Source organism: Carassius carassius, chromosome 6 (assembly GCF_963082965.1).
Source record: "Carassius carassius chromosome 6, fCarCar2.1, whole genome shotgun sequence".
In the NCBI taxonomy this organism is placed as follows: Eukaryota; Metazoa; Chordata; class Actinopteri; order Cypriniformes; family Cyprinidae; genus Carassius; species Carassius carassius.
Window position 1 is genome coordinate 35,254,176 of NC_081760.1, and position 13,184 is coordinate 35,267,359.

The 13,184-nt window shown below is 39.9% G+C and overlaps 1 protein-coding gene across 14 annotated transcripts in view; it reads left to right on the top strand.

Moving 5' to 3' along the window:
• Positions 1-13,184, top strand: part of LOC132142738 (nuclear factor 1 X-type-like) — a 112,157-nt gene that overhangs the window by 83,040 nt on the left and 15,933 nt on the right. For all 14 annotated transcript variants that reach the window (XM_059552841.1, XM_059552834.1, XM_059552835.1 and 11 more), the window contains 2 exons: positions 12,471-12,533; positions 12,905-12,979. In XM_059552841.1, coding sequence (XP_059408824.1) covers positions 12,471-12,533; positions 12,905-12,979 — 138 coding nt within the window. The remainder of the gene's footprint in view (positions 1-12,470; positions 12,534-12,904; positions 12,980-13,184) is intronic.

A 13,184-nucleotide genomic window follows, 5' to 3' on the forward strand; every position in this document is an offset into this window, starting at 1 on the left:
TATCGGACGTCGGTCAGAGCCTCCTGGCTAGACAACCTGACCTTTTCCATCCTTGGCCAGCGAGGCTCACCCGTTCGATGAGAGTGCTCCCATCGGACGCTGGCGAGAGCCTCCTGGCCAGCCAATCACGACCATTCCGCGTGGTCTAGGTTACAAAACCTACAAGCAAGCCGTTCGATGCCGCAGGCACCAAACACACAAATAAACCCTCCCTCCTTCCTACGGTCGCCAAGGCTTACCCGTCTCTTGCCGTGAGTAGCAAACTCCCATAAGACGCTGACGACAGCCTAACGACCACACAAACTTACCTTTTCCATCCTACGGCCTGCGAGGCTCACCCAGTTGTTTTTGGGGAACAGGAAGTCCCCGTTGGATGCGGACAAATGCCTCCTGGCCACCTATCGTTACCTTTTCTGTCACACATCCGGAGAGGCTTACCCGTTCGATGCGTGTGCTCCCTTCGGACGCCGGCGAGAGCCTCCCGGTTAGACAACCTTACCTTTTCCTTTTCTATGGTCAGCGAGGCTTACCCGTTCGATGCGCGTGCTCCCTTCGGACGCTGGCGAGAGCCTCCTGGACAGACTTGATTTACGTTTCCACTCTACGGTCGGCGAGGCTTACCCGTTCGATGCGTGTGCTCCCTTCGGACGTCGGTAACAGTCTCTCGGCCACGCAACTTCCCTTTCCATTTGACGGTAGGCGAGGCTTAACCGTCCGACGCTACGAGTCTCGTCCTCTCGCCAAATCCTGCAAAAAAAAAAAATAAAAAAAAAATAAAAAAATAAATAAAATAAAATAAATAAATAATAATAATAACTCAGCTACCCTCAGCTACCCTCACATCTTTTAACCCCGCCTGGCGAGGCTTACCCGTTCGATGTTCTGAGTCTAATGCCCCATCGGATGCTGCGAGAGACCTCCCAGTCGGGTTTTCCTTTCCACTCTCCCCGTCCGGCGAGGCTTACCCGTCTGATGCGTGCGCTCCCTTCAGACGTCTGGCGAGAGTTCTCCCGGGCGGGCCTATGCTTGCCGGCCGCAAGTGAGTCTCATCCATCTAATGCCGTGAGTCGGGATCTCCCATCAGATGTCGCCAGAGTCCTCCTTGTCGGCCAGCCCAAAGCTTTTTATCTGCCAAACCGAGAGGACCCAGACGTCCGTCATTCTGAGTCTCAATCTCCTGTCGGAGGCTTCATGGGCCCTCTCGGTCAGCACTAGGCCCTTCACCCACTGAATAGCAGGGGCTATCAGCCAGTAGGGCCCGTACGCCGACACCGTGACCTATTCCGGTCGAGGCAACTCGGGTCCTCCCGGTCGGGCACCACAACCACGCTGCTCCTCCTCATCGGCCGGAAGGGCTCACCGTTCCAACGCCAAAAAGCTCCAGTTGAGCATCGGCTCGAGCCCTACCGACCGGGCGCCAACAACCACGTAGTTCACTAGCGGCAGCCGGTAGGGCCTACTCTCCCAACGCCCAAGTCGCTCCCTCCGGAGTACGTAGGCCCTTCCAACCTGCCAACGAGACGACTTCTCAGAAACCTAATCAGCCCCCGCCAGTACTCTATGCTTTTGGGGGGGCATTCTCTAAACTGGCGGCTGTCCTCCTGTATATTTGCTTTTTGGGGGGTACTCTAGGTTCGGGCCATTCCCGAGCTCGGAGCCCTTCCCCGGACAGCACGCCAAATACGCATTCCATACCTCAGCTAATTATATGTAAGCGTGAACTATTGAAATGTAATTTTATTAATAAGATTCGGGAGGAGCGCGTCAGATACTTAGCCTAATCAACACAGGTGGACCATAATCAAGTAATCAATCCCATAGTATAAATATCGCTGACTTACCTCTATCCATTGACGGTTTATCAGCATCCCTCCTCCACCCCATCTCCTCACTTCAAGTTCACTTTATAAATAGACGGGGAAGGGGGGGGTACTCTAGGTTCGGGCCATTCCCGAGCTCGGAGCCCTTCCCCGGACAGCACGCCAAATACGCATTCCATACCTCAGCTAATTATATGTAAGCGTGAACTATTGAATTTTACTAAAAATACAGTTAAAACAGAAATACTGTGAAATGTTATTACAATTTTAAATAGCTGTTTTCTATTTGAATATACTGTAAAATGTAATTTATTCTTGTGATGCAAAGCTGAATTTTCAGCATCATTACTCCAGTCTTCAGTGTCAAGTGATCCTTCAGAAATCTTTCTAATGCTGATTTGCTGCTGATTAAACATTTCTTAGCATTATAGATGTTGAAAATATTTTTTTTTGCAAATCATGATGATTTTTTCAGTATTATTTGATGAATAGAAAAATTCAAAAGAACAGTTTATTTTTATTTTAATAGAAATATTTTGTATCAATGTCTTTGCCGTCACGTTTGACTAATGTAATATGTCCTTGCTGAATTAGAATATTAATTTATTTTAAAAAATAATAAAAAATAAAAAATCTTTCTGTAATAGTGTATGTACATTTGCTCTCTGGTGGTCATTAAGTCAATACAAAGAATATGTTTTAGAGAATATTTGACCTGCTTTTGTACATACAGTTAAAGTCACAACAGCTTTGAACTCAGTTCTGATTTACCTTATGGACACAGAAGCCCTTTTCCAAAAGAGCTTTTCTAGTGTTACACAGAGAGAGATTTAGACAGAGAGGTTTGGAATGACAGTCCTTTTGAAACACTATGAAAAACATACAAATCTAAGTACTAAACATATTAAACAGCACATTGCCTGCGCTCTGTTTCTGACAAGACGTTTTTTACAGGTCGTCATGCTCTGGAAAGCAATGTGTAATGATATATCTGGCAGTGCATGACATCTGGGCTTGTAGGTATCTCTGAGAGGCGGTCTGTCCTGCTTAACCCCGGCAGCGACTGAGGGCAGGAATAGAGTTGGTTCATTTGAGGTTATTGTGATTTGCTTGATGCCAGATGATAGACAGCACCTGCTTTCCAGCTGTGCTCTGCTGGCCTGAGAGTCATAGAGTTGATGCATCTGTGGCCTGTTTCAGGACAGAGCAGATGTTTCCTCCTCTGTTCTTCACGTTAAACATGAACCTCACTTCCTGCTCACTTATTGGGGAGAAAGGGAGAGAAAATGCACAAATTAATTAAGCATTTATATCTGGAAATAAACATTAAAATACATACTGTTTTAATAGTATAGCCATAAGACCTAAAGATATACAGGTGCTAGTCATATAATTAGAATATCATCAAAAATTTATTTCAAGTTGTTCAAGTTGATTTATTTCACTAATTCCATTCAAAAAGTGAAACTTGTAAATTATATTCATTCATTATACATATACTGATATATTTCAAATTTTTATTTCTTTTAATTTTGATGATTATAACTGACAACTAAGGAAAATCCCAAATTCAGTTTCTCAGAGCATTAGAATATCGTGAAAAGGTTCAAAATTGAAGACACCTGGTGCCACACTCAAATCAGCTAATTAACTCAAAACACCTGCAAAGCCTTTAAATGGTCTCTCAATCTAGTTCTGTAGGCTACACAATCATGGGGAAGACTGCTGACTTGACAGTTGTCCAAAAGACGACATTGCATATGGAGGGCAAAACACAAAATGTCACTGCAAAAGAGGCTGGCTGTTCACAGAGCTCTGTGTCCAAGCACATTAATAGAGAGTGAAGGGAAGGAAAAGATGTGGTAGAAAAAAGTATATAAGCAATAGGGATAAATGCACCCTGGAGAGGATTGTGAAACAAAACCCATTCAAAAATGTGGGGGAGATTCACAAAGAGTGGACTGCAGCTGGAGTCAGTGCTTCAAGAACCACTACACACAGACGTATGCAAGACATGGGTTTCAGGTGTAGCATTCCTAGTGTCAAGCCACTCTTGAACAACAGACAGCGTCAGAAGCGTCTCGCTTCAAAAAGGACTGGACTGCTGCTGAGTGGTCCAAAGTTATGTTCTCTGATGAAAGTTTGCATTTCCTTTGGAAATCAGGGTCCCAGAGTCTGGAGGAAGAGAGGAGAGGCACACAATTCACGTTGCTTGAGGTCCAGTGTAAAGTTTCCACAGTCAGTGATGGTTTGGGATGCCATGTCATCTGCTGGTGTTGGTCCACTGTGTTTTCTGAGGTCCAAGGTCAACGCAGCTGTATACCAGGAAGTTTTAGAGCACTTCATGCTTCCTGCTGCTGACCAACTTTATGGAGATGCAGATTTCATTTTCCAACAGGACTTGGCACCTGCACACAGTGCCAAAGCTGCCAGTTCCTGGTTTAAGGACCATGGTATCCCTGTTCTTAATTGGCCAGCAAACTCGCCCGACCTTAACCCCATAGAAAATCTATGGGGTATTGGGAAGAGGGAGATGCGATATGCCATCCCCAAGAATGCAGAAGAGCTGAAGGCCACTATCAGAGCAACCTGGGCTCTCATAACACCTGAGCAGTGCCACAGACTGATCGACTCCATGCCACGCCGCATTGCTGCAGTAATTCAGGCAAAAGGAGCCCCAACTAAGTATTGAGTGCTGTACATGCTCATACTTTTCAATTGGCCAAGATTTCTAAAAATCCTTTCTTTGTATTGGTCTTAAGTAATATTCTCTGAGATATATAAGTAATATTTTCTGAGATACTGAATTTGGGATTTTTCTTAGTTGTCAGTTATAATCATCAAAATTAAAGGAAATAAACATTTTAAATATATCAGTCTGTGTGTAATGAATATAATATACAAGTTTCACTTTTTGAATGGAAATAGTGAAAAAAATAAACTTTTTGATGATATTCTAATTATATGACTAGCACCTGTAGTTCACCCAAAAATGGAAATTGTGTCAATATTTATTTAAAAAAGTAGATTTTTGGAAGAAAAATCTCCTGGTCTGTCCATACAACAGAGGTCAATATTCTTCAAAACATCAGTGAAAGTTTGAAACAACATGAGGGAGAGTAAATGATAACATAATTTGCAAATTCTGGTGCAAATCCCACCAGATGAAACTGCACTTTGTCAGCTATTATAGGTTCTGAAGCAACCTGTGCTTCTGACATACACGCATACTGGGAACTTTAGGGATTCACTCCCACTTTTAAAAATAGTTATCATTCCAAAACTTTGCAGTGTGTACAGTACGTGGCCTTTGTTTCTAACTGCAGACTCCCTTTGATTCAACAACTTTCTCTCTCTTCCAGCATTTCCCCCTTTTTTTCCACATAAAGCTGTTTTTCATAAACTAGGCTGGAATAACTGTCCCTGAGGCCGAGGCCTGAAACACTAGCTCTCTCTGAGCTTTCTGTGTGTGTGTGTGTGTGTGTGTGTGTGTGTGTATGCATGTGTGTGTGGAAGCTGAAACACTAGACTTTTCTGAGTTGTTGCCAAACAGATGCAGTCACTTGCCGTTCAACTGGAGAAACCTTTATGGCTCTTTCTCTCTTGTGTTCTGTTAATTTCTCTGCATCTCGAAACCTCATTCTCACATCAGCCTTGAAATGTCTTTGTTTGTGACTGATTTTCAAAGAATAACAGTTTGCTGTTTTATGATCGCTCTACAGCTACATAAATATTAGTTGTTTGTACAAAATGATTTTGATGTTTTTGTGGTGTTTGCTAATGCAATCTTCCTGTCTTTCATCAAAATGGAATGGATACTACTTATTCAGAAACTACGTTAACTGATGTCACCAATTCTTCCTAATGTTTAACCCCTTTCCTCCCACCGCTATTCTTGATCCAATTACTTCTTAGGATTTGTTGTTTATTGCAGTGATTCAGTAGTATTATAGTCCTATTTTGGGTGTAAAATGGATTGCAGAATGTGTTTCAGGTGCATCCAGCACCATTTAAAAATGTCATGGAGACTCGGGGGAGTAATTTTACATACATAGTAACATTCTAAAAATCATTATAGCATAATGATTGGAGATGTCAGAAGTCAAGAGTTTAAATCTTGAATAAAGTTCCTCTTGTTGGCCTAAGTATTCTGCAGGCTGCTGATTTTTGCTCATTTTATTCAGCTGCAACAGAATGTTTTGTAAAAAGACACAGAATAAATATGTTTGACATCTAGATATTTGATTTTTAACCCAATTGGAATAAAAAATATGAATCAATAAGAATCGGAATTGATAAGCAGAATCAGAATCAGTGAAATTTAAACAATACCCAACCCTATTCCCAACCTAGCAACCATGTACACATGGAGAAATTCTGATGAAATATAAAAAGAAATGTCTGAAATGTGAACTGTCGTTATTAATGATTGTGATAATTATTTGGCTCAAAAATTATAGTGATTATCAGTGCACCCCTACTGCATGGCAATGACTTTGCAACTGTTGTGCATTGTGGTAACAAGTGCTACATGGGCAAACAATACACATTTTCTTTAGAACATGTGAAAATTGACTTTAGTTGAGTTTTTGTCATTTGGAAGGGCTCAATAGGCCCCCATTGAAGCCTGGGACCATCCTACTACACTTTGCTCAGACTGACTGCCACATGTCAGGCATCGTCTGAGAAGAGAAGAATCAGATGAACAGCAAGAAACTAGACATGACAAGCTCCTCCTCAAGCTTCTTATCTCATTTAATAAGATAAAAGCCAAACCACACACACACACACATACACACACGCTCAGAGCTCAGGTTAGCACAGATCAGCTGGTCATTAGACTCTGACCCATGTCTTCACTTCCTCGTTGAGATGTTTGTTATGTTTGTGTATGTTGACATGATGTCTGACGTGTACGTTGTCTGATGTCTGCTTGTTTTTAGGACTTTGGAGGATTCTGGGGAAAAAAAACTTATTGGATCCTGTAATCATGTGCTGAGGTTTGTTAGTGTGGTAGAACTAAAGGATCATAGTTATAAGCACATAAACGCAGACATGCATTTTGCCCCAATTTTTTGTGGATAAACTCATGTGAGGCCTGTGTATCCATGCGTAGAAATTTCTACTCTTTGTCAAGCTGTCATGATTGACAGTTCGCTAACCCTCTGTGACCTCAGATGACCATCCGACCCCCTGCAAAAGGTCAAGGTCAAGGTCAGTTTATTTATATAGCTCATTTAAAAGCAGCTAGTGTATCCCAAAGTGCTGTACATATACAAGTCAAGTAAATATAGAGATTAAGAGAATAAAAAGAAATGACTCAAAACACAACACAACACAACACACACTCATGACATTGTTGAGCATCTGTGTGCTCCAACTACACAATACAGAAAGAACAGCAAGGCAGGCAGCTCAGGGGGCGGGGTTTGGATTGAATCTCCATATGTCATTGGCCTGTGTATTCAGTTTCTAGCTCTGTAATTGGCTGGAAAAGGAACCCCATCGTCCACATGCAAGCATGTTAGGTTTCTGGCTCTATGTCTGGGGGTCAAAGTGTGCGTGTGTTCATGTATCAGTGTGTATCTTCTGTCTGTTATTCTGTTTGTTCTCCTCCTCTATTAGTTGTCTGTTCGCTCTGTTCTCTTTGTATAGATGTATGTTGTGTACTCCTCTTTTCTCTTCACTTTCCTTGGCAACAGATCCCGTCTGCCTTCCCCCCTCCTAATTCTCTCTCCCGTTTTTTTTTTTGGCAGAACCTTCTGTTCCCAGACCTCCTTTGGGCTCTTTTTCTTTGTATCACTTTCTTTCTCTTTCTGTGGCACAAAGTGGCGTTTTACATCACATAATCTGTTTGGTGGATCTCTGTGGCACTATCCAAAAAGATCTGCACATTTTTGATGATCAAGAGTGCTGGTCTGTACAAAACTCACTGCTTTGTTGCCAGGGTGTTGTTTGCATTGAAAAGTTTGGGGTCAGTAAGATTTTTTTTTTATTAATAGTTTATTAATAAATAAGTATATATTAATAATTCATTAATATATTAAGGATGCATTTAATACATTTAGAATGTTAGAAAAGATTTATATTTCATATAAGTGCCATTTTTACTAAAATATTAAACAGCACAACTTTTTTCAACGTTTATGATCAAAATAAATATTATTTAGCAAATCAACAGAATGATTTCTGAAGGATCATGTGACACTGAAGACTGGGGTAATGATGCTGAAAATTCAGCTTTGATCACATAATAAATATATATATATATATATAGATATTAAAATTGAAAAAAACTTTTTTTTGCAAAAAAACCCCTAAATCTTAATGTTTCTAAATATTAATATTGACTCCCAAAATATTTGAATGCCGAGGGTATTTTGGTAGGGCTGGTGATATTTTGACAATATCACCCGTGTTCATCCTTTTAAAGGGTAATACATTTGTTCAAATCATTGTTTGAGTGTGCAATACTAATATCAACGATTGGCTCAGAGAGCAACACTAAAACCAAGCAAAACTAAGATTTTTATGTCAAAACTTGGAGGTTTATGATGCAGCCTGTTAACATGCACTAGAAAAGTTGATAAATATGTTCTAAATGTTGTAATATAGGTTAAAATGCCAATGTGTGTGTGTGTGTGTGTGTGTGTGTGTGTGTGTGAGAGAGAGAGAGAGAGCATGTGTGTGTATTTTATGCCTGGTATCCTGTGCAGCCCTTCACATATGAACTTTTGTGAAGCCTGTTTAACAGTCACATCCTGTCTGGGTCACGGGGTGTTCTGAGGACACACACACACACACACACACACACACACACACACACACACGCGCACACACACACTCACACACGCACACACACAAATAGAGAAGGATGTGATGCTAGATTTAGCACTAGAGGATCATCATTAGTGTATTTCTCTGTTGTAGTGTATGATATCATTTATTGGGCTTGTGCTTGTACTGTGCAGGGAAAGAGAACCACGGCGATCAAAGCACAAGTATCAACAAACTGTGTTTATTTTTATTGACACTGAAAGGTGATGTTTGTTGATGTCAAACTGCACACCTGTGACTGCCATGAAATGGCCCAAATCGCATCACCTGCTGTCTCCAAAGCTCTAGGGCTTTTTGCTCTGCTGTTTACATGTCTGACTTCCTCACTGCCCTGAGGAGCCCCCTACTGGGAAGAAAGAGAATAGACTTAAATAACCTGGGATAGGTAAACCTAGCAAAATCAGGTTTAGGTCGCAATGGAGTGCAAAAACAAAGGAAATTAAGATTATTTCTGTATGTATTGTTACTACTGATATGAAGTTAAGAAAATATGATTTTGTTTTTAGTAACCTATGGTTCAAATGTGTATGGGTTTGTAATATTTTGAATGTTATTTTAAATGAAATCTCCTGTCTCCAGTGTATTTGCTCAAGAATAAAATAATAACAGATATATGGCAAAATATTATTACAATTTAAAATAACTGTTTTTGAACTGAATATATTTTAAAACGTAATTTATTAATGTGATGCAAATCTGAATTTTCAGCATCATTACTCCAGTATTTATTGTCAAATGATCCTTCAGAAATCATTCTAATATGCTGATTTGTTGCTTAGGAAACATTTCTAAATATTATCAATGCTGAAAACACTTCAGGATTCTTATATGAATATATTGTTCAAAATAACAGCATTTATTTATTCTTGTAAAATTATTAATGTATTTACTGTCACTTTTTATCAATTTAATGTATCATTGCTGAATAAAAGTATTCATTTCTTTCTGAAAAAAAATGTAACCCAAATAGCCGAGTTATATTTTTTTTCTTCTTGAATATGAGGTAGAAATGTGACTTTGACAGTTTTTTAAAGAATATAATAGAAAAGAGTAAAATAGAACTGTATCTTTATTTCCATTCAACAAATTATCATCCGTCTTTAGGTGATTATTTTCACATCTGTAGGGATTTGAGGTGCACAGTGTGATTATCATTCCTCTTTCTCTTTCTTTCTGTCCATCCTTCTCTCATTCTCTCTTTGTGGACGAGGGTCCTCCTGGGGTTCCCATAAAACCTGATGCGCCCATCTAATCAAAAGCTTGTAAAGAGCCCAAATCACATGTCGACTTTAGCCAGGGTGTTGTGCTCTGGTGTGAATGTGTATTAAAGCTATTTATGTCAACACATGGATGGAGAATATTGGATTTATGTGTGAAAGATGCATCTTTATTTTTCTGCTCTTTTCTCGTCTCTCTTCATGCGTGTATGTCTCTTTCTCCATTTATTCTCTATGTGTGTGTGTGTGTGTGTGTGTGTTGGCACACTCTGGCTGCAGACGGGCACACAGATGGGTGACAGTTTGTGCCGAAATCACTCTCACACACCTGCTCCTTCATACACAGACTAACATGCATACATTGAAAAATGTACACACAAATGCACATTGAAAAACAGCTTGCTTTTAATGAAAAAACCTCACGAATGAGTTTACGTTTGCTGAGCTGCTCCCCAAAGCTCTTCATGTGTAAGTGCAGACAGATGTTTCTCCCGAGCATCTGTAATCCACCGCTCTCCCAGTCGAACAGCCCACTACCGCACATATATGGATGTCCTCGAGCTATGAGATAGTTCTCATCGTGACACTGAGCTCAGGATGAGAAATAAATAATTAGAGCCAAAAGAAAGCCGGAGAATGATAAGTATTGGCTGATAAACGAGTGCGGAGAACCGCGGAGGGGATTAGGACGCTTTGGAACACTTTAAGAGCATTATGGATTAAAAAAAGGTCAGAATGTTTAGCAACATAATGCTAAACCTCTTAAGCGAAACCCAACTGCATGCTGATAAACTGGGACGAAGGTAGGGGGCGAAGAAAAAGGCTGTATGGGGTTTAACATCTGTTTGGGTCAGAGAGAGAGAGAGAGAGAGACATGTTTAAAAGACACAGAGAGATATATACACGTACCTCCTGACATTATTATAAATTATAATAAAAAGGACATGTGTGGACACTCATAACCATTAAACTTGATGCAGCGTACAACAAACTTCATTTGACAGCCGCAGCGGATGGAAAGACTGTCGATAAATACAATTGTGTTAAGAATTTAATTAGAAGAAGAAAGAAGAGAGAAGAAAATTAGAAAATCAAAGAGATGACATGGATGCTTTGACATTAGATTGATCAAAAGTGACAGTAACAACATTTATAATGTTGCAAAAGATTTCTATTCCAAATAAATGCTGTTCTTTTAAACTTTCTATTCATTAGCGATTCCTGAAAAAAACGCGTGTCATTGATTTCAACATCGATAATAATAGAAATGTTTCTTGAGCAGCAAATCAGTTTCTGAAGGATCATGGGACACTGAAGACTGGAGTAATGATGCTGAAAATGCAGCTTTGATCACTGGAATGAATGACATTTGAAAATATATCCTAACAGAAAAAAATATTAGTAATTGTAATAATAAAGTTAGATTGGGGTTTTAATGACCGAACAGAAGTAGTAGTTATATGTAGTTTAAAAACGAGGTTTTTGGTTGTGTCTTTTCTCACCTATAGAGCACCTAAGGAGGGTCAGGACTGTCAGCGATGACAGTTTTTGGTCATTTGTGTGTTGTTGCAGTGTTTACAGTCTGCATCAGTCTGTGTGGAACGTATGGTACTTTATCAAAAGATCACAAAATTCACAAGTTCTGTCATTATTTGCTCATCTTTTAGTCATTACAAACATGTTTGAATTTCTTGCCTTCACAGAACACAAAAAGACAAATTTTGAAGAACATCCCAGCCGCTCTTTTCTCTATATTGATCAAAAAAAGTGTGACAGTTGCAGCCAAGCTTCAAAATGACAAAAACCTGATGCCTTTGAGATTTGCTTATGTAACATCAACCTGGGCTTCTTTCGAATTTGTAGCGAACTCAGATGTTAGCCGGGAATCTCCAGCTCTCATTAAGGCTGAATGAATTGTGGACGGCTCTTTTGCTCTCAGTCCGAGCGTCGGTGAGCTCAAACAGGACTAGGGATGCTGTATGTCATGAGAAACACAACCTACTGTACACATTTTTCAGCCTTGTTCATGGGTTTCGGCCTATGTTTATCCTGTGTGTCTATGTATGTCGTCAGCTAGCAGGAATGTGTGTGCACCGCCAATAATAAGATGGCTGCCAAAGACTAAAATGGCTGCCAGGACTCCAGAAAAAGAGAAAGAGAAGGCGAGAGATGGAGACAACACGCTAAATGTAGAGAAAAAGAAACCATCTTGCTCTTTCTCCTCCGTTTAGACTGCTGTTCTTTTGTTTGTGCGAGTCTATTTGTCCTAATCTCTACACACTCTATCAAATCATGCTGGCATGAGCCAGTGTGTTCCCTTATCACCTACAACTGCCCGATAAACACCTCCACAACACACATGCACACGCAGCCTGCCATAAACTGTGCTGATAACAGACACTTTCATGCATGTGTACTTAGACACTCGTTTCTCATTTTTTCTCTCTCGTGTTCACACGGCTCAATAATGTCTGCTTGCAATATTGTAGTATCTAAGTGCTTAAACATCACTGAACAATCCAATTCGAACAGTATTAATTGAATATGAGCCATTTTCTGCCATTTATATGCATCTTTTCTCTGTTTCTCAATGCAGAATCTGGGCAATCAGACAATTCCAATCAACAAGGAGAAGTGGACATCAAACCCCCACCAAACGGTGAGACTTACACACTGTTATACCATTTAAAACCCTATTTTTACCATTATTCCTCCAGTCTTCAGTGTCAGATGATCCTTCAGAAATCAGTCTTAAATGCTGATTTGAACATTCAAAAGAACAGCATTTATTTTAAATAGACATCTTTTGTAATATTCTAATTAACTTTACCGTCATTTTTGAACAATTTAATGCATACTTCATGAATAAAAGTTTTCTTTTATTTACCCCACACTTTAGTACAGCAGTATCACACAAGCAGGAGTGTTAGACTAGAGTTATTAATGTCTGTCTCTTACCACAGAGACCAGGTTCCAGATGGGTGAGGAATATGTTGAGTAAAGGAATGTGAATTTGTGTTGTCTCTGCAGGACATCTGAGTTTTCAGGACTGCTTTGTGACTTCAGGGGTTTGGAACGTAGCCGAGCTGGTACGAGTGTCTCAGAGTAAGTGATCTAACACACCAGTGTTTTCGTAAATGAACAAATTCATGAACGAATCTCTTATTGTTGAATTTTTATTAATGTATCGGTGGAACAGTTTGGTAAACAGACCCTCTCACTGAAGTTATTATGTCTGACTCAATTTGCTAATTTGATATTCTGATTTGTTAGGTTACTGTATCTTTACAATTTGGTGTAAAGGTATTTT